This window comes from Danio rerio, chromosome 24, assembly GCF_049306965.1.
Source record: "Danio rerio strain Tuebingen ecotype United States chromosome 24, GRCz12tu, whole genome shotgun sequence".
NCBI lineage: Eukaryota > Metazoa > Chordata > Actinopteri > Cypriniformes > Danionidae > Danio > Danio rerio.
In genome coordinates this window covers 7725300-7746680 of record NC_133199.1, presented here as the reverse complement: position 1 = coordinate 7746680, position 21381 = coordinate 7725300, and the positions used below count along the sequence as shown (strand labels likewise).

At 40.4% G+C, this 21381-nt stretch overlaps 1 protein-coding gene across 19 annotated transcripts in view; it reads right to left on the bottom strand.

Moving 5' to 3' along the window:
* The window catches only part of kmt2ca (lysine (K)-specific methyltransferase 2Ca), a 213316-nt gene that overhangs the window by 14487 nt on the left and 177448 nt on the right, over positions 1–21381 (bottom strand). For 10 of the 19 annotated variants that reach the window (XR_002456618.3, XR_012399696.1, XM_005162545.6 and 7 more), the window contains 19 exons: positions 21261–21334; positions 20556–20750; positions 18286–20139; positions 17847–18178; positions 16051–17762; positions 15657–15768; positions 15400–15466; positions 15255–15318; positions 14883–15115; positions 12995–14665; positions 12499–12693; positions 11761–11925; positions 11335–11464; positions 8909–9056; positions 8481–8650; positions 5417–5553; positions 5104–5314; positions 3168–3310; positions 2434–2529 (listed from right to left, as the gene is read on the bottom strand). Coding sequence is in view for 16 of the 19 variants with exons in the window: in XM_005162545.6 (XP_005162602.2) it covers positions 2434–2529; positions 3168–3310; positions 5104–5314; positions 5417–5553; positions 8481–8650; positions 8909–9056; positions 11335–11464; positions 11761–11925; positions 12499–12693; positions 12995–14665; positions 14883–15115; positions 15255–15318; positions 15400–15466; positions 15657–15768; positions 16051–17762; positions 17847–18178; positions 18286–20139; positions 20556–20750; positions 21261–21334 (7709 nt within the window). In the remaining 3 variants the exon portion in view is untranslated. The remainder of the gene's footprint in view (positions 1–2433; positions 2530–3167; positions 3311–5103; positions 5315–5416; positions 5554–8480; positions 8651–8908; positions 9057–11334; positions 11465–11760; positions 11926–12498; positions 12694–12994; positions 14666–14882; positions 15116–15254; positions 15319–15399; positions 15467–15656; positions 15769–16050; positions 17763–17846; positions 18179–18285; positions 20140–20555; positions 20751–21260; positions 21335–21381) is intronic. The other 9 variants (XR_012399697.1, XM_017353924.4, XM_073941411.1 and 6 more) reach the window with 3 other exon arrangements.

The following is a 21381-nucleotide window of genomic DNA, read 5'->3' as shown; positions in this document are numbered from 1 at the left end:
TGATAGGCTGATACTGAGTACCCATTAGGAAAAAGTTTGGAGCATATATTTGATGAATAAGAAGTTAAAATGCACACATATAATAGGTGCTTTCACATCTGTGGTCCGGTTTATTTGGTCCGGACCAAGAACAACAAATGATACATTGTAGCAATTTCCGGCTATTTTTGGTTCCTTTTCACACCACACTGATTGCTTTGTTCCGAACCAGTTGAAAAAAATGAAAATGCAGTCATGTGACAAAATCCACATCACTCATTGGCCAGATGTTTTTGAACGTTTTTCCTCAACTGCTTTTCCATTGGTCAGAATTAATATGCTGGAAAATGCCAATGGAACTCCCGTAAGTAAACAAACTGGCAGACACAAAATGTCGCTTTTTACTATGGAGGGATGACTGCGCTGGCTGATTGTATCCCTGGTCATAGTATACTATAGTTAGTATACATCACTTTAGACAACCTATACATTTCAAGAATGAAACGCGGCTGCGGCTGAACAAACGGCATTACAAACGGCGAAGCCGCATCGCAAGTCACTTCAGGAGGAGGCGTGAATTAATATAGCTAAACTGCGAAATGATCCTCTTCTGGAAATATTACCAACAATCCATCAGGTAAAGTTTTTTTCTCTCTCTCTATCTGTTTAAAATTGCTGGTAAAGCGATGTCAACAAATATTTTTCCTCCACACCCCATAAGATGGGGCAGCACATTGTCCTACGGCAGATGGGTTAGTCTAAAAAGGCACAGAATTTTTTGAGGTTGGGTCTGTTTTATTTCGGATCATGTTCCCACCACAAACGAACCGCACCAGAGTTTATCTAAAAGTGTACCTAGACCACCTTTTCAAGGAGGTATCGGTACACTTTTCTTGGTCCGCTTTTGGTGAGCACTTGAGTGCGATTGCTACATTCACCTGCCCAAACGAACCGCACCAAGAGGGAAAAGTGGGATTCAAACAAACTACAGTAAATATGGTAGGTGTGAAAACACCCTAATACGTCTTTCCTAAAATTAAATCGGTCTATAAATAATACAGTATATTACAAGAAGTTATATTATTAAATATTCAGGTAAAATGTTATTTTTTCCATTTAATTTACCTTCATAGGTTTTATTTATCTAATAATTCCAGCCAGCTTTTAGTGAACTCAATATTTTAAAAAAAACAGAACCTTCAGTTATAATGTAAAAAGACCTAAATACATGCAAGACATGCATTTGCTTGTCTCCAACTGACAGCAGATCTCTCAATGAGAGAGGGGAAGGGATTTGCACTTGCGATATCTTTACTGCTCTATTCATTTAACCTAACAAATGTGATGCTTAGAACATCACTGTGCCTCTCACGATCTGTTCTCTTGCTCATTCGCTCTCGTTGCCACGATTTCTGGGTATTTATTTGCCGGCAGCTAGCTCTCTGCAACTCTCACATGGTCGCCCACTGAAGCTTAGCAGGGCTGTGCCCGGTCAGTACCTGGATGGCAGACCACATGGTAAAGCTAGGTTGCTGCCGGAAGTGGTGTTAGTGAGGCCAGCAGGGGGCGCCCAACCTGCGGTCTGTGTGGGTCCTAATGCCCCAATATAGTGACGGGGACGCTATACTGCTCAGTGAGCGACGTCTCTCGGATGAGATGTTAAACCGAGGTCCCGACTCTCTGTGGTTGTTAAAAATCCCAGGATGTCCTTCGAAAAAGAGTAGGGGTTTAACCCCAGCATCCTGGCCAAATCTGCCCACTGGCCTCTGTCCATCATGGTCTCCTAACCATCCCCATATTCCAATTGTTTTCATCTCTGTCTCCTCTCCACCAATCAGCTGGTGTGTGGTGTGCGGTCTGGCGCAAAATGGCTGCCGTCGCGTCCTCCAGGTGGATGCTGCACACTGGTGGTGGATGAGGAGATCCCCCCCCCCATTGTGTAAAGCGCTTTGAGTGCCCAGAGAAGCGCTATAAAAATGTAAGGAATTATTATTTTAACAAATTTTTGGGGATCACAGAGCTGGTATGAATAAGCGGGAGACTCGAGGAGCTTCCCGGGGAGGTCATAAGGTTTGATAAGATACTAGATAGGGGTGATCGCTCTGCTCATGTCAAAGCACACTGGAAATACAACAGCTGCACTTGTAACAAAGACACCATCACTCGACTGTACAAACAGGTCACACCACATCTGTATATATTTTAAATGTTGTGACGCGAGTGCATCGATCGTTCATGCCCCCGCGCATCATTTACCTCCTCACATGTTGCGGCTGCTGTAGACTATGCATAATATATAGAAGCGCAAGTCCATCTTCCTTTGCTTGTAAACTCATAAACAAACCCCAGCGATCAGTTCATGAGATCAGCTAGATTGCTTAGTACCAATTATCAGCCGATTGATCGGAGCATCCCTAAAAACAACCAGAGATAACTATTGTGATTTCGACTCACCTTGCCATCTAACAATTTACTCTGCATGGAAGCCGAATAAAGAACTAAGCAGTTATTGCTGCAGAAGACAAGGCTCTCCACAGCTCCTCCATGGCCCTGTAAGACAGAACGTCATTAAGATCATGCTCAGTTTGGACAGAAGTTGTAAAAAATAAGGGGCATGCCATTTCCCATCTAATGGCACGAATTATCATTAAATCGAAGTGCCTCACTTGCAAGAGATCAAAGCTTGCATATGTTGCAAACCTTTGTTGATGCCATAAGGAATTAGATTTGCATACTATTAAAAGGAAAGGGAGGAGGGTGAGGGAGACTTCAAAGGTGTCCCATGATTTAAATGACCTGAAATGGGCTTAACTGTTTTTGAACTTGGGCATCTTATGCTCTTTAACAAAACGTGCCTCGGTATACACATCCCCTTGGGTAATGTCAGTTAACCCTGTGACTGCAGCAGGGTAGATTTTCACTTCCTATCAGGAGCCGGATTAGCATAATTGAAGCTCTATTCTGTGCCTCCTTAAGGGGCTTTGAGGGGGCTGCATATTTTCAAGTGCTCTGTGGCCCTCGGCTTTACCGTTCTTGAGGGTTGTGTCAGAGGATGTAGTCTAGACCCACATCAACCGGTTCAGCAAACACTTTTATAGCCCTTAAGGGGTGACATGTTGTCTAATGACTCAACAAGGTATCTATGAGACATGCAGTTTGGGAGTTTTAAATACATTAGTGCTGCATACCAGTTTATTCATTGGCAGCTCTTTGGTAGACTTCCGAACCCCATTTCCAAGGACCACCACCCTACAATGGGAGCACCATTGTGGTTTGGATCCTAGACTGCTTCCATGCATCTGACCGTAGTCTCGTCTGACCATAGCTGTACCTGTAATAAAAGAAACACAATCAATCACAGATATTTCTAGCAGATTATAAAAAAAACAACAACTGGTGTGTTTTGAAAATCTGTGCCGCTCTTTTAAGTGTGTTATTTACTGATTTATGAATTGATTGGAATAAAATCAACGAGCAGCGAGGTAAACAAATACGTACTCTACAGTAGGTTAATATTTTCTTGGCTTTGTAAAGTTTGGTTTTAATCTTTGGTCGTTTTTAAATAAAATGACTATTCAATCTAAATATTTGTAGTACATTCAACACATTTATTACTTAAAACACCATGATTATTCAAAGAATTAAAAAAGAGACAGAGCAGCTATTTAAAAACAAATGATTCATATGATCTCTGAAGTATTTCCAGCAACCATTCTTAGAAGAATTCATTTAAAGTGCACTAGACCTTCATTTTTAAAGAAATGAAAATACATAACACTTAACAATTAAGGCTCCATTTACACTAACACGTTTTAGTTTTAAAACACATATGTTTTGCTACAATTACACTTTCTGTCCACACTAGCCCAGCATTTTCAGTGCTGAAAATGGAGCGTTTTAAAAACGCTGAAGAGGCCGCTTTCAATTTAAAATGCTGCTGCTCCATGTCAGTGTGGATGGGGAAAATGGAGACATCTGAAAACGGAGGCGTGGCTGCAGACATTCACCCGGCTAATTGGGGCTTTTTCCTCAATATGAAGTGCACACAGTTCAGTCTTGTAATGTAATGTGTATTTTATATAGCGCATTTATTGTGTATGGCCATACACCCAAAGCGCTTCACAATCATGAGGGGGGTCTCTCCAAACCACCACCAGTGTGCAGCGTCCACTTGGATGTGTGCACAGTCTTGCAATCCTTTTTTAAGTTAAGGCTCAAGTTTCCTCAAGGCTACTTTATAACCTTATTCACATCACCCTGATTTGTTGCTTCACTATCTTAACAATAAAATGAAAACATGATATAAGGAACTGCCTGTTTTCATTTTGATATTAACTTAACATACACCAAAAATGTTAAGACATCCTGTAGCTGCACATTTATATGACCATCATCTTCACTGTATGCATATTTATAACAAAAGGGCACCATTACTGCCTTCTTTTATTTTTATTGGAAAATATGAAACATACCCTCTCTTTTGCTGAATATCAGTATTAATTATCAATAATGACCATATTAAAAGTATAACGGACAATAAGTTTATACAATATAGGATATATAGACAAGCAATTAGTCAATATGGAGAGTCAGTGTACATGGATACATTGATTCATTAACTTATCTTTGCGTTTCCTGAGAACAAGTAATAGATTCAAAATACCAAAGAGTCATTAGAAAGTGACTAGATGATTTAAATATCACACTTAACACTATATTGAGACTAGATCCAGTGGTAGATCCTTGATGAACTGTATGACATGCGCTGCTCTCATCTGGGGAGGTGTGCTTAAAGCACCCGCTGACTGCCTGGAGCTCAGACAGAGTATGTGTGTGGTCATGTGATGTGTGTTTTCAGTAGTATAGTTTGAATGGAGAGCTTTTCAGAAACGCTTGGTGAAACGCCAGTGTGGACATGGATCATTTTCGTTCTAAAACGTTGTTTTATAACTAAAGCGTATTAGTGTAAACAGGGCCTATGAGTCTGTCAATATAACACTTGAAAGAAACAAATCTCATAAAGTTGTGTCTGTGAAATTGTGACCATTACTGCATTAGTTTGCACAGAGAAGTCTGTATGAACATGTTAGAAATAGATGTGTGTTGTGTTTAACATATACTAACCGTCGCTAAATGTTTGATGTGGCAGAGGTGGTCTGTGGAGCCTCATACCAGGTTGTTGGTGAAACAGGGAAGTTGGATGAGGAACCTTAAGTCCGCTCAACATGTCTATTGAGCTGCGGTGCTCTGGTCCTGGAGAGCGAGTCACCTCATAGTTCCCCGGTATGGATACACAAAGCATGTTTGCTAGTGCTGACACCACTCCTTGAATATTCTGTGACAGAAGCAGACACATGCTCAGAGATGAGATGTAATTATCTTGCTCCGAGCAAGGCATAACTGTTACAGAATGGGTTATGTAATTGTGGGCACTCACCATTGCTGCCACTGGGTTCAGAGTAATGGATACAGGCACCAGGTCAGTTCTTAAGCATGTAGAGAGCTGCCCAAATTGTGAAGCAAAAAAATTGCTTGGAGGCTCTGTCTTGACTTCCCATCGTCTGGCTTCAGAACCTAATGACAAAGAAGAAAAGTTATGTCAGATGATGATGTCCGGCTCTGTTCAAAAACCTAATTCTGCCTTACAACTTCCTGCAGAGGATATACAAATAGTGCTCATCTGAAATTTTGATTCCAAGACATTTTGCTAAACGCATGTTGATAAGTTAAAGATGCAGTTGGTACTGCAACCTTGGACTTTAGCCGAAGGCACTGGTAAATCCAACACTGCTGAAATTCAGTACAATAAGATTTTTGTAACGCATTGTGGGATCTTCTTCTCAGTGAAATATAAAGTGCTGCTTATAATACAGTCTTCAGTCACCAAGTCACATCTCTAAAACAACTTTAAGGGTGAACACATGAAATGTCATGCTGGCATTTTTACTGTGTTTCTCTGTCAAGACCATACAACCGAAAATGCATGCTACATGAGCATTCACACATGCTGGGCATGTGTCAGCATTTATTCTTGTCATCTTCTGGTAGCATAGTGTTGTATAAAAGGGGTTTAGTAAATCAGAGGACAATATGGTATAGCCCAGAAGACCCAACCAGAGAGAAATCTTTATTAGCTACACAACAATATTCAAATGTCTGTGCTTTGCAACGGTGTAGATTTGCTCTTGACAGTAGTAGTTTAATAAGCACTTCAGTTTACTTCATTGAGGGTTTATGGGCATGATCACTTAGCGTCACATTGTGAACAGATCACCATGTGACAGAAGACCATAGTTAAGAACAGGCTTTTTACAAATGTAATTCTGTAGATATGATGGGAGTAAACCCAGTATAAATTTGTAAACAAGGATATGGCAATGCTTGAGCCTACGAATGGACAAAGCAGACCAACCTAACCTGGTATTCACCTTATTCTTCACCGACGAGTGGGCGCAGCCAGTTGAATCTTTTTGGCTCGAGACTTCCGGTCTCATTCACTTCCATTTATTTTTAGACATTAAAAACTGCTCATGATGTTGCAAACTGATATTTTCTTATTATATTATTCTACTTGGTCTGTATAGTCATGCAAACATTTGTTTGTAGAGCAAGTAGTTTGACCGTTTTCTGACATTTTTATAGTCATTTCTCCCATAGGCGACTGAATCGGAAGTTCTAAAACAATCGCGAGAACAGGCCCACTTCCGCATTTTAGAGTAAGGTCAATATAGCACAAAATGATGAGTTAGGGATTTAAAATTAGCTATAAATCTTAGTGCACCATGGTAAACCGTATCCAAAGCATTCAGACTTTGAGACGAAGCATGCAACTAGATAAGATCACCGCAGACAAACTATTGCCCAAAACTGCCAATTTATGCATGCACCTAAACTAAAGAATAAATTAAGCCTGTCCCATGCTGCAAAACTCAATGTGCATGATTTACTGAAATCGAGCTTTGCCCTTGAATAAATGCAGACGCCTGGAAAGTGGGAGGCATGTTACACAATAACCATTTTATCTGATAACTGTTTTTCATAATCATTGGAGGCCAAAATTGAAACTTAATTTTGATTAATTGCACAGCTTTAGTAGCTATCATAATGATGGAGTCATTAAGTAGTGAGAACTTAATTGTAAGTGTTATATAACTAAAGTTACACTTTTCTTTGAAAAGCAGCTCCTAATGTCCTTAAGTCTCACATGAGTCTTGCAAAAAAAGACAAGGGTTGGAAAAGTTTCTTGCAGTTTTGGCGCTGCTAACATTCAAATGTAGCAACAGCCTTTCAGCAGGAATATGGACAGCAAATCACACTGTCCATATGTGGTTGAGGGAGATAGGACCAAGGTTATTATAGTTAAAGAAAACGAAAAAATAAAAATAAAAAAACGAAAATTAGATAATAAAATTAAATTTAAAAAAATATTTTTTTTTCTTAAGTTAAACTAATTGGATCTTCTAAGTGAACTAAATCTTCTGAGTGAACCAGATCTCATCAAATCGAACAGAATCATTTAAAAACAATTTGCGTCTCCAGTAACGTTAAGCACTCATCCACAAACAACTTGAGAGAATCTGGCGAAACGTAAGTTTATTACATAACAGAAAGTCGTAATTAAATTTAAACATGCTTCAGTTGGGTTGCAAAACACAATTGTAAGAAACTTTTCAGATCATAGTGATGTTTTAACTGACAGAAATTAGGATTGCTGACTTCATATCTTTGATATGTTGAGTCCAAACTTGAGAAGATTGTCACAAAAGATCCGGTTGAGGATCTAAACTTCCCATCACTACTGTAGAGCTTGCACGTATATTTTACTTAAGGCTGCTATCTTGTGGGCTGTTGTACTTGAATTTGAGGATGGGTGAATGAAAAAAATGTAGCCTGTCTTTGATTGCGTCTTTATTATACAATATTTACTCCGATGATTTTAAATCTTGCACCTAACAAATATCCTTTATTTAGAAAAAACTAAAACTAATACTGAAACGGATAAAATCTAAACTAAAACTAAGCAATTTTAAAATATAGAAACTAATAAAAACTAGTAAATCTGCCGCTAAAAACTAAAACTAACTGAATTTAAAAACAAAAAGCCAAATGAAATAAAAACTGTTTATATTTATTGAAAAATCCAAAACTATTATAATCTTGGATATGATTCGAGTAGACAAAATGACTGAACTCGTTCTGCACACCTACTGCAAATTAATGACAGAGCATTGTTTTATTTTGGTGAGGATGAAATAATTGGTGGGACATTTCATGAATATTTCAGGAAAATTGCTGTGCACACATCTGTCCATGCTTAATCTATACCCTTGGTGCTTTGGTCCATCTACACTTAATGCAACAATGATGTTTTCAAATGAATTGAGATCTACAGTGTTTTCAAAGTAGAGTTATGTGGACGCCAGGCATAACCCTAGCAAAATGTATGCATTTTAATGCAAAAAAGCACTAGTATAAACACTACCTTAGTCTCTACAGATTACCTTTACAATCCAGTATTGGAATGACTGGAGAGACAGCAGGGGATGGTGGCTCCTCTTTAACTCTAGACAAATCTGGATAACGGCTGATCTCCATGCCAACCACACTCTCGGGAGAGGATGATGGGACAAAACTGTCTGGCGTGTCCCTGTCAATACAATGCTCCTGACCCCTATTAAAGACAAACAGAACCATTAAACATATATTGACCCAAGTCAAAGTGTTAAAAACACATCATCTCAGGATAAGACATCTCAGCTAGTGATCTAATGCATCAAGAGCTTGTTAAGTTTAGGTGTTTGTAACTTTTGAGAGTTGGGGTATTTGTTTTTTAGTATTCCAGAAAACCAAATAAGATACATTGTAGACTAATCTTAACAGACAAAAATCTGCCTACATGAGACGAGATGTTCTAAACATGAAAATCTACCGTAAATCCTCCTGGTTGTTATGGGGTGGCGTAGGAAGTGAAGCAGGAACATCAACAGTCTTTGGGCCCTGAGTGATGGTGTGTCCCAGCAGGTCATCTTCAGCTTTAAATGAAGCAGTGAGCTGCTTTTGACCCAAGCTTTTTGAAACTAGAGAGAGATTATCACAAAATACAGTTTACGAAAAAGCATTTATTTTTTTTACTCATATGTTGTTCCTGAATTTGTGTCTGTGTGTTAAAGGGGTGGTCCACTACGATATCATATTTTAAAAATTACTTGTAATGTAGCTGTGTGAACACAAACAATATCTCTGAATGCAAGACGCTCAAAGTTCAATGCAAAGTGAGACATTGGCTGCGTCCGAAACCGGCTACTACTCAGTAGGTACTGCATTTGAATTTAAAAGTACTACTCGGCCGTTAGAAAAGTACGTTCTATACATTATGAATGTGAAAAGTATGTATGGAATTTGGACGTACTACATCCGTCATTTTGTCATGGTCACGTGACCTACCTGCGTCAGTTGCGTCGCCTCACTTCCATTCGTGAATTCTCTCGTGGGGCATTATGGCATAGCGCAGCGTGCATGGGACGCGCACTTCAGAATCTCGCTGGAAGTAGTAAGTCATCCGGGTACTTCTCGCCTACTGATTTTCGAATTCTACGAATTCGGTCATACTACTCGGCTCGCATACTGATTTTAGCGTACTATATAGTATGGAAGTATGCGGTTTCGTACGCAGCACTTGGCTTTTAGAGTTAGCAAAGACTACAGCGAACAAAGTTTGGGGACTACAAAAACATACATCTAGGTTACCGGTAGTTAGATCACAAACGCTTCTGGTTACTTGCATTCACCACATGCATACACCCAGCGCAGCAAAGGGCCGTGGTCAGAGGCACTGTTATCCTATCATATAGCAGAGCAAAGTAAGCTAAATGCTGTCCAAGCGCTGCTATTCCCACAGAGCTTCTTCTGTGTCTGTATTTGGGCTTCCGAATGACACAACACAAAAAGAGAAGTGCTTACAATTTAATTTTAATCATGTTCCAGAGATTACCAAAAAGAAAATATATAGCTAGCATTTGACAAAAGGGCAGCTTCCAGAATCTCTCCCAGTTCAGTGCTAGATTTGGCTTAAAACTCAGCTAAAAAGGGGCAGCTCCAACCATAATAGAAGAAGCTGTGGATTGTGAGCCACAACCTTTAAGTATTTTTATTTGTTAAAATTGATCAACCACAGGCACAGTTTCTAGTGTTAACAGTATGTTGTAGTTAGGACGTGAACAAAGATGTAAACAACAGGAAATGCTGTTGGCACTGTTAACAATTTTGCTTCAAATTTATATTTTTCCATCAAACCCCTGTAAACATCCACAATCTTCACCAGTGCTGCAGTGTCTCTCTATGCAGCCGCTTTCCCTGGATTCTACATCTCAAATAACGAACTAGCAAAAGATATGTGAACATTTCATATTACTTGCATATGTTTATAACCCGGATATATGTGAAAGACACTTGTGAGACTTTATTTTAGAGAGCAGGCGTGAGGTTCAGCCGTGTCCTCTGTATCATTTACAGCTGATACGGCTAACAGCTACTCTGACTGACTGTATTTACACATCACAAAAGTGTATGCTATTAGAGGCATGACACTTTTGCTGGTGATCCCCGCGTCACAACACATTATGTTAGCTAACCAATCAGAGCCTCTTGAGGGCGTGCCTTGCGGAGGAGATAGGAAATATCTTTTTATGTTAGCCGAGTAGCTGGATGTAATTGAGATGAAAAAATAACGCGATTTTTTACAAGTCAAGCATAAGCACACATTGTTTTGCATCTTATAAACACAACCAAGCCTTATAAATACGCTCTGGACCACCCCTTTAATGCAGTTTTCTTTTTGAAAAATTATGTACTTAATCTTTAGAATATTTTGGCAACTTTAGTTTGATCCAAGTTTATCTTCATGCAAGGCATTTTATTGTGAATTCAGTCTACATTTATTTTACCACAATGTGATAAATAATAAAATAAATAAATAAAAGATATCCAAATATAAATCTTGAAATTATAAAAACTATGGGTAACATTTTATATTTGATGGTCTATTTGAGTATCAGTAGACTGTCTGCCTAATATCTGCTGATACTGCTCCTTCAACAGACTATAAGAAACTTTGTGAGTACATGTAAACTTACACCAACCCTAACCCCAACCTAACAGTCCACGTATAATCTAATGAGAATTAGTTGGCATGTAGATGCAATGTAACTTAAATTCAACAAATGGACCATCAAAATAAAGTGTGTCCAAATTATGCTCAAATCAAACTGAATGCTGTGCATTCAGTTTATTAAACTCTGCACCTATATAATAAAAGCGCATAATTTATTTTCAACTGGTTTATACTCTCGTGCTTACCCATTACTTCTGCCTTCCTCGCAAGTTCCTCTGCAGTGGCAAAGCCGTTCAACAACTTTTGCCTGGCTACAGGTGGTGGTGTAGGAGGCAGCGATGCAGGAGGCGTTGGAGGATTGCTAAGATTGTTCTGCTGAAAGCCCAAACAGGGCAAAACAAATGTTAAAAAATGCAGATTCACCATGTTTGCTTAACCATGATGCAGTAAAGCAGTGTTTCTCAACCCCGTTCCTGAAGGACCCTCAGTTTTCAATGTCACATTAACCAAACGCCACCTGATTCAGATCATCAGCTCATTAGCAGAGACTGAAAGACCTGTAAAGGGTATCACGGAGAAAGGAGACTTCCAAAACATGCAGTGTTGTTGGTCCTTCAGGAACGTGGTTGAGAAACAGAGCAGTAAAGAAACTAGAGACGTGAAGGCCAAACCTTATAGATGAGTTGTGAGTAGTAGTCAGATACTCCATCCAGTGATGCACTTCCAAAAGAACCAGAGAGTCTGTTTTCTCCATTGAGTTGCCCACTGCCATATGGGGGGAAATGTGCAAAGTTGACTCCAATCAAAGGCTCCATCAGTGGCAACATAGACAGCTGCTGTCAGGAACAGAGCAAAGGACAAGTGTTGAATCGAATGACAACAGTATTGTTCATATAGGCACATGACAGCAAGCATCTTATGAGCTAATTTGTTTGGAGATTTCATTTCTAAGCTTTCCTAAAGTTGTGAATGGACATATGTGTTTAATAGCAAATGCTGACCACACATGATGTAGATCATAGGTCTCAAATACGATTCCTGGAGGGCAGCAGCTCTGCACAGTTTTGAACCAACCCTAATTAAACACAGCTGATGCAAATAATCAAGTTGTTCAAGACTACTAGAGACTATTAAGCAGGTGTGAGTTGGAGCTGGTTGAAGCTAAACTATGCAGAGCTGCGGCTCTCCAGGAATTGAGTTTGAGACCACAGATGTAGGTAAACTCCAATAACTTCTAGAGGGACCCCTTAATATACACATTAAGATATGCTTAAATAATAATTACATGCTTTACCCTTTGCAAAACATAAGTAAAATCATTAACATAAATATGTACTCTTGAGTTTTCAAAAATATACTATAATATAAACAAATTTCTAGACAACGTCTTTGTGCAGTAAGATGTTTACCTGCTTGAGCTGAGTCATTAATGTGTCTGTGTTGGTGTATATTGCCTGTCTCTCATCCTCGTCCTTCTTCCTCTTCTTCCAGCGTGAAGGTGGTTTGTCAACACCATTCTTTGGTGTACGCTTGTTGCGCTGTTTCTTTTTGCACTGCTCTGGTAGTGAAGGCTCTAGATCTGTCAAACGGCTGTTGATACCACTCTACAGACAATTACAAAAAAATCTTTCAGCTTAGGAACAAGACTAATAAAAAACAATCTAAATTTTACAATTCTGCACTTTACGAATGCTTCTTCCTTTGTATCATGTTTGAAGAAAATTCTGGGCACACCTGCCAGTTTATTTGTGATTAATTTTAATAATTGTAAAAGAGCTTGATAGACAGTGCAACGTGGGCATAACCCCCTTTTCAGCTTACTTTTATCTTACAGTGAAAACCAATATAACCAAATCATTTTTGGTGCCGAAAATGTATTGCATCTTTAATATCTAAAGTTCTTACCATAGAATCTGTGCTGTCCTGTCTTAAATAGCCTTTGCTGTCATTCAGACCTTCATCCTCTGATCGTAAACTCTCGTTGGACATCTGATGCATGAGAGGTGCTGAGGGAGGAGGTGGGGTGTTCTTGTTTTTTAGAAGGTGTTTGAGCAGCTCATTCCCAGGTTCCCCTTTAGTGCTCTGAGCTGGACTCTGGGATGTTCGGTTGTGGGAGATGATCTCATTTACTTCTTCTGTTTTTATAATTCCAGTTTCTTCTGCACTATGTCCAACTGGGGCTTCTCCTTCAGCTTTCTGGCACACACTAGATTCTAACTTTTCCAGCTTGATGTCATGGAGGAGGCCATGTTCTGCCTCTGAGCTCACACTTGTCTGTCGCCTCAGTGGAGTACTGCCAGAGAGTGAAATTTCCAGCTCTGAGGATGGCAGTCCAGTCATAGAGCCTAAGGGGTTGGAAAACTCTGACGTGTCTTGGTCTCCCATTATGGCAACACTGCGTGTTGGTGTAGATGAGGTATCTGATACACATGGTGTAAGTGGGGCAGTAATGTCAGAGTGAGGTGTAGAAGGAGTTTTTACAGAATCTGCATCATCATCCCGTTTCTTCTTTCGACTCCTTTTCTTTTTGCCCTTCTCCTCTGGGATAATGTTAGAGTAAAGCTGAATGAGAGACTGTCCTGACCCAGGGAAATTAGGAGGTAAAGGGGTTGTGGAATTCATACCAAATGAGGAAGGTTCACCTCCACCGTGGTGTGGCATTCTAGTTCCTCCAAACCCAGGTGGACGTGGCCGACCGGCAGAGAAACCAGGCATCATGGGGTTCTTAGGTTGAAAATTAGGACCCATCTCAGGGCCAAAGGAACCATTACCAGGAATCGGCCTGTGCTCGCCACCCTGCATAAAGGCTGAACCTTGACCCACAAAGTCACATGGCACATTTCCTTGCTGAGGGAACAATGGGCCCAATTGCTGTTGTTGCTGCTGAGGCCTGGGTGTTTGCATGAACTCTTGTGATAGGTCAGAATTATAGAAGGGCATCTGTGCAAGACTGTCCCCATTATTGTCGGGGCCAAGCCCCAAGCTTTGCTGCTCCAGCTCAAGCCTCTGCAATGCCCTTTGTCGCTCCACTTCTTGCATTAGCTGCACCCTCTGTTTCTCCTGTTGCTCTCGAAGTCGCTCTCGGCGTTCCCGCTCCTGGAAGCCTTCACTGAATGGATTATTATCATCAAACTTTACATGTGGTGCACTACTACTGGCTCCACCACCATTCCCACCTGCTACAGTGCCGGACTGCCCAGGTTTACCTCCAGGAGCAATAGGAGCAGGTGGTTGTGCCTGGAGTGGCTGGGCAGGGTTTGGCAGTGCCATTTGAGGGGGCAGGTGAGGTGGCATCCTAGGTCCACTTATTGGTCCAGTAGTACCTGGATGCCAACCTGGCATGCTGGGCATGCGAGAAGGCTTACCGAAGTGAGGATGCTGCATGGGCAACATAGAACCCATCATAGGCTGTGCCATAGGAGGCCCAACAGGCATCATTCCAGGGGGCTGTCCTTGCATTACAGGCATGGTCTTCATTGGACCCATCATACCAGTTTGGAGACGCTGTTGCTGTTGTTGCTGCTTAACACGATATTCTTCTATGAGCTCAGCATGTTCTTTTTGTTGTTTCCGAATCTAAAAAAAACAGGATGAAAGATAAGTGTAAACAACAGACATAATAAAAAAATTCCCCCCAAAATAAATATTTATAAATAAATAAAAATTAGGCTCCAATGAGGCCCTAGATCAGGGATCACCAAATTTGAGTTCGCTTCAACACTACTCACATTTTACAGTTGGCAAACTATTTAGCTAGTTCATTTTAAAGATGTTCAACATTAAATAACTATACCTGTTCAAGTTGCTTCTGAACCACACTTTGCTGTTCAGTCACATTTTTCAGCTGTTCCGCATCCTCCTCTGGGAACTCCCGTCCAGCTTTTTTTGCAGTGCGCTGTTTTGCAGAAAGAGCCTTTTTAGATTTCCTGTGGGCTCCAATCTGGTCCTCTAAAAACTTCTGCTGCATTTGAAGAAGTTGTTGAGTTTCCTGAAGCCACTCTTCATATTGTTTTTTTTGAGACTCATCTGGGAAAAAAAAACAGATTTTTGGGATGTTTAGCTTTATTTTATTTACTTTTAAAATGATAAAAAGATACTAAATGATAAACAACAACTTTGTAACTAGTGAAAAAATGCTATAATAACAACAGCAACAAAAACTTACTGACAAACCCTGGCCCAAAATTAGGGGGGGTGGGTCTAGCAATCTGTGGTGGCAACTTTCCATCCTAAAGGAAATAATTCAACGTCATTAAATTATATTTATTGCTGGTGAGAAATGGTAAGACTACATAAACCAGTGAACATACCGGTCCAAAGAAAGGTTGTGAAAAAGCAGGTGTATCTGGGGCATGTGATGCTGGAACCTGTTGCATTCTGCCATGAAGAAAAAAAGCATAAGGAGTACTCAAGATTAAGAAATTTAAGTTCAGATAAAAGAAATCAGGTATAAGTATAGTACATATATAAGGTATAAATAATTTTATATAAGCTATGCATTTGTAAATTGTAAGGGTATTGAATAGCTTTTAGCACTAAAACAGTAACTGCTCAGTAAAGTATTTACCTGTTCATAACCATTGGTGGCATACCCATGCTGTTCTGTACCATCACTTTGTTGATCCCCTTTAAAGCCACCATCTTTGCTTTCATTATTGGGTCAGTAATTGCATCGAAATCTAAACAAATCATGACAGCATAGTGAATTGTATATCAAATTTGTATTTACATTTCAAACATGCAAGAATGCTTCAGGAGTTATAATATACTGTAATGTACAAAATTAAAGCCAACATTCAAAATAATTAAGCTTACAAGCCAATATGATATGCATACAGACATGATTGTAAGGTAAGAGCTGGTTGATAGCACAGACATCAAGTCATGATTAAACCAATTTACTGACAATGCAGCTAAAACAGGGTGAATTATCAATTACTTTAAGAAGAGTTTAGCCTTACCAATGTTAGGAAAGAATGGGTCACTTGACCGTTGTCGAATCATGGCCTGCATATCCCTTTGCTGTTGTTGTTCCTGCCTCTCTTGATCCAGCAGATCTTGAAGAAGAAGGGGTTGTTCCTCCAAAAGAAGAGGTCTGTTCTGCTGACTTTGTTGCATTAGGGACCCCTGCTGCACTGGTATGCCAGGACTGAATATGCCCTGCTGATTTTGGGGGTTTATTAGAACCGGCTGCTGTGTACCAACCGCAGGCATGTTTAGATGAATATGTTGTCCTTGTGAAGGTCCAAACCCTTGAAGTGGAACCTGTTGGTTTCCAGAGTGCATCATATTTGAGTTACTTAAAAGTGTCCCTTGGGTTAGAGCTGAATCTACCCTGTGCCCCATTGTTACTCCCGACTTTATCCTGTGCTCTTGAGATTGTCCTTGCAGCATCACCATACTCATGTTTGAGTCAAGATTAGTCTGGGAATTAGGGTCGCCCTGTATAGCAGAAATTATGGATTCACTCCTAGTGTCCTCTAGTTTTTCTTTGACCATCAAGCTTGACAGTGTTGGAGCACAGTGTGCATCTTCACAAGAGTCCTCAAAAAGGCCAGAAACATCATTTTGACTGCTTTTAGAACTCGCCGGTCGATGATCATCCACCGAGGTTGCAAGACCTTGGATCTCAGTTTTGATAGTTATTTCAGACTGAGAATGATCTAAGACCTCATTTGATAGAGTCTTTTCTGGTTTGAGAATATTAAGACCTTGTTCACCCTCTAATGTAGACTGAGCTGAGCCACCTTCACACCTGGCATTTCTTTTTTCAGATAAGGCTTTCTGAAGGTCTGAGGTATCCCCATGTTCATCATCTATATGATCACTCAAATCCAACTCTTCATTAAACATATCTTTTTTGTCCTCGAGGTTCATCTCTGGATCTGCATAAGCAATAAGATCAAATTTTCCAGATTCCAAAAGATCATCGAGGTGAAGGTCATTTGTTTCCAGGTCTAAATCTTTGCCATCATCTGCATCAAGGTTCAGATTGTCCAGGTCATCATCAACTAAATCTTTGACCTCAACATCATCAAGGTCCTTCACAACAGAGTCATCAGTTTCTAGCTTCTCAACACCATCCCTACAAGGCAGTGGAATTTCCTCTGTTGAACCTGAAGTTGTGTCAGGGTGTAGTGGAGATTCGGCAGGAGTAACTGAATCAGTTCTGACTGAATGGCTAACTTGTGCTGTCAGTGGTGTCTGCTGTTGTGTAGTATTATGATGCAGATTATCAATATTAGCAGAAGTTTGCAAGTGACTGATTGATTCTTGTCGTGGCTGACCTAACAACGGCTCAATAAATCTAGGACCTTGGTTCCCTGTAAATACCATATTTCCTGTGAAGCCATGGGGTTGCCTTTGGGGGTGATTAGGATAATCCAAAACATTAGGTGGGCCAAAAGGTAGTCTGACTCTGTTCTCTGGAGCCCTGTGGCAAAGTTCAATAAATTGTTGACCCATTATATTATGTTGCTGCATTGGAATGCCACGTGGTGGAAAATGCTGGGGAAGGCCTATTTGATGATTATTACCCATCGACCTAACACCTTCAACAGAGAGATGTCGCCTCATATGTGGTGGAACATTGTCAACCAATGGGCCACCTTGCATCTGGTGTGGGGGCCTGAGAAACTGTTCTTGGTTTGGAGCTCCAGGAGGAAATGCAAATCTGTAAAATATAGTAAGACATTTTAAACATGAAATGTATAAGTTTGATAATAATTGATACAGTTGATAAAAGAAAAACAATTACCTTTGTCCTTGCGGTCTCATGCCAACATTGTTTAGGTCTCTGGGGAATGGTTGTCTGGAGCACTGGGGTTCATTAGGCATGGGTCCACATTGATCAGCAAGAAAAGTTCCAGGAAATCTTTGTCCAGCGTGAATTGGTGAAGATCTCATAGTACCTGGATATGGAGGTGGGGGTCTACCAAAAATATCACTCTGAGGACCAGAATCATCTTGTGACCAATGTCTTGGAGTCCCAGGTGCAGCAGAAGCAGTTGCCTCCTGCAGTCCCTTTTCCTTTCTTATTGCACTTTTCTCTTGCTGCTGTTTAAGAATTAACTGTCGTAGTCTTTGGCGCTGAAAAGAAAAATTAAAGCATGCAATCAATAACATGTTTTTAAAATGCATAACAGAGATTTAAGGAATAGGATACAATTGTCTATCGGAAGAGAACGTTTCCAGACCTGTTTAATTTTTTCTTCAGTCTCTCCAAGTGGTGGCTGCATTGTGTTTTGCGAATCTGATGGGTTCCCTGTGCTTACTATAACATCCTGTGATGATCTCTCTCCTGTTTGTGAACATGGGGTTAATGGTGCTTGTTCAAATGGATCATGAATGGGTGTCTGGTTAGGAATTGTCTGCTGTATGGAGATATTTTCATCTGAAATCCCAGGATGTTTTGGAGTTTGAGAATCAGTGCCACAGGAACGAGAAAAAGGGTCCTGAGTTCTACTTTGTGCTTGAAGTCCAAGTGGATCCGTTTGATGGGTTATGAAATTCAACCTGGGATTCAGTCTGGAAAAGCCTTCTAGGCCAGCTCCTGGACGAGGTGTGCCAGGGGGTTGAGAATAAGGGTCAGGAAGAATGGGCATTGGTGTTCCTTGTTGATCATAAATTTCATTTTTTATTGGCCTAGGAGTTCCAGGAGGTTGTGAGAAAGGATCTGAGCTTCTCAGACTACCTGGAGATTTTGAGTATCTTTCTCCAGGAGAAGGCCTAGGAGTACCTGGCATCTGAGCATATGGATCAATAGCATGTGAAGGAGACTGTCTGCGACTGCTAGGTTGAGACTGAGAAAACTTATCAATTGGTTCTGTTCGAGTTGTGGGTGGTGGCAGTGGATATGGATCACAGTTTGGTCTTGGTGTACCAGGCATCTGGGCATATGGATCATGTGGTCGTGGTGTACCAGGCATCTGGGCATATGGATCAGACATTTGCTGAGGGTAGTCTTGTCTTGGTGTAGAGGGTGCCTGCGAATATGGATCTCGTTGAGGGTGCCTGCCCATGGACAAAGGTTGAGCAAAATGACTCCCTTGTCCTGGGCGCATCATTCTGCCCTCATTATTGATACCATCTGCCATTGATGGATGTGGTGTGAGAGGCTGATTTGAATAAGTGTCAGTATGTTGAACATGAGGGAAAGTGTCAGATGACCCCCTTCTCATGCCTTGCTGACCTCCATTGAATGAATCTTGCTGTAAACCGGAAGGAGGCATGGGTGTTTTGAACACTGGCACAGATCCAGACTCATTACTCCCAGGAACAGGTGTTAACAGCGGCCTAGAGTAGGGGTCAGAGAGAACCATGCGGCTGTGGGCCATGCGCTGGTATGCTTCTGACCTTTGGCCTGGTCTGGAAAAATTGTCTCCAGGAGTGACATTCCCCATCAATTGTCGACCTTGTTGCTCAGATAATGACCCTAGTCTTGGAGTACACATAGGTTTCACAAATGGATCTGAAGGTCGAGGTGTATCTGGAGGCTTTGCATATGGGTCAGTGCTAGTGGTTGTTGGAGACCCGAATGACTCATGAGCTGATGAGGGCCGACATCTTTCTTGCATGTCAGACACAGAACCTCTGCGAGGTGTGCTTGACCCAGATGGTGGTGGCCTAGGTGTTCCTACCATTTTGCCATATGGATCATATGGAGAAGACGGACGAGACCCGGATGATTCAGGTGAAAACATTTGAGGAGACTGAGGCTGAGATGAGGGTCCCTGTGGGTACTGAGTGTCCTGGGTGGGGGTCTTTGATGTAGATGAAAGGGGTGGAGGTTGAGGTCGCAGAAATACATCATCAGCTGATGTACCAGATGACGCTGTTCCAGGCATTTGGGTCATTGCAAAGCTATCCTTGGGGGTTAATGCTTGTAAAGGAGAATTACCTCCACTGCTGGTATGGGGACTATTTGATGCGTCTCCGCTATATTGCAGTTGTTGCTGCTGTTTCTGAAGTTGCTGCTGCTCATTTTTAACCTGTTCTAATTTTTGTGTGGCTTCAATTTTGGCTTGCTGTTTGCTCTTTTGTCTCATTTGCTGCCGTAAAAAACAACAACAAAAAAACAAAGTTAAATAACACGCACACAACTCTCAGCATATATATGTTACTGGGTCTTGCCAGATGTATGCCTGAGCTGCACCTCAACCAAAACTTTGTAAACGTACTTTATTACCATTTAATTGTTTAAAGCACTCACTTGCACTGTTATTTCCATTTACAATGCCTCAAAGGCTAAGAGGCAAATATAGCCAGGCAGTTTCATTTTCAATCTGTCAAATGAGCTAAAATAGCTGATGACAAAGGACTAGATGTTACTGAATAGCTACTAATAACTAATAAAACACTATAATGTGCTGATTAACATTAATTTATATCAAGGTGAAAGTCTAAATCAGATGCTGCGACACTCGTTTGGCACAACACAAGAAAAATCCCCTGGGCTGTCAATCACCTGTCTGAACTTCCACTCTTGTTCTTGCTCAGACTCCTTGTGCTTGAGCGGGTCCTTGAAGAGAAGATCTGTGTCCATGGAAACATTTGGATCAAAGACTTCAACTGCTTGCTGCTGTTGCTGTCTTTTCATTGTGTCATTAGACAACTGAACTTTGTTTATACGAAGGGCTGCTCTGTTGTCTCTTGCCTTTTGCTAGTGTGGTAGAGAAAGCAAAAATTTATACACAGGACAAAGACTAAAAACAGTTAATATAATGCATTTTTTCCTAAAGCTACCACACATTAAAACCCACTTACATGAAAAATCTATTTTTTTTTATGATTTACAAAAGACACACAATGAAGAGAAATTAATTTACTTAAAAAAAAAAACTAAAAAAAAAAAACTACATTTATCTATCTCAATGAAGCATCTATATATATGGATTAGGAATGTTTAATACTGACGCAAGGCTGAAAAAACTGATTTCACCCATTTAGAGCAATATAAAATACTATGTTTAAATATAAAATATTTATCTAATATTTAAATATCAACATTTTTACTTTCATGAGAACAGGTCAGATTAATATTGTTGGTTAATTTTACATAAACATGTTTTCCATTCATATAAAATAATCTCTGTTAAAGTACTGCACACATTAAAATGGGACTCTTCATACACATTTACCTTTGATGAAGCTTAGTGAAATAGTTTCTTACCACATAAGGTGCCCTTTCCTGAGAGCTTGCTTTTCTCCATAACTTAGCAATTTGCTTCACTCTAGTTGCCCAATCTGTGAAAAAAAGCCAGATGGTTGGTCTGTAGCTTGACTCGATTTCA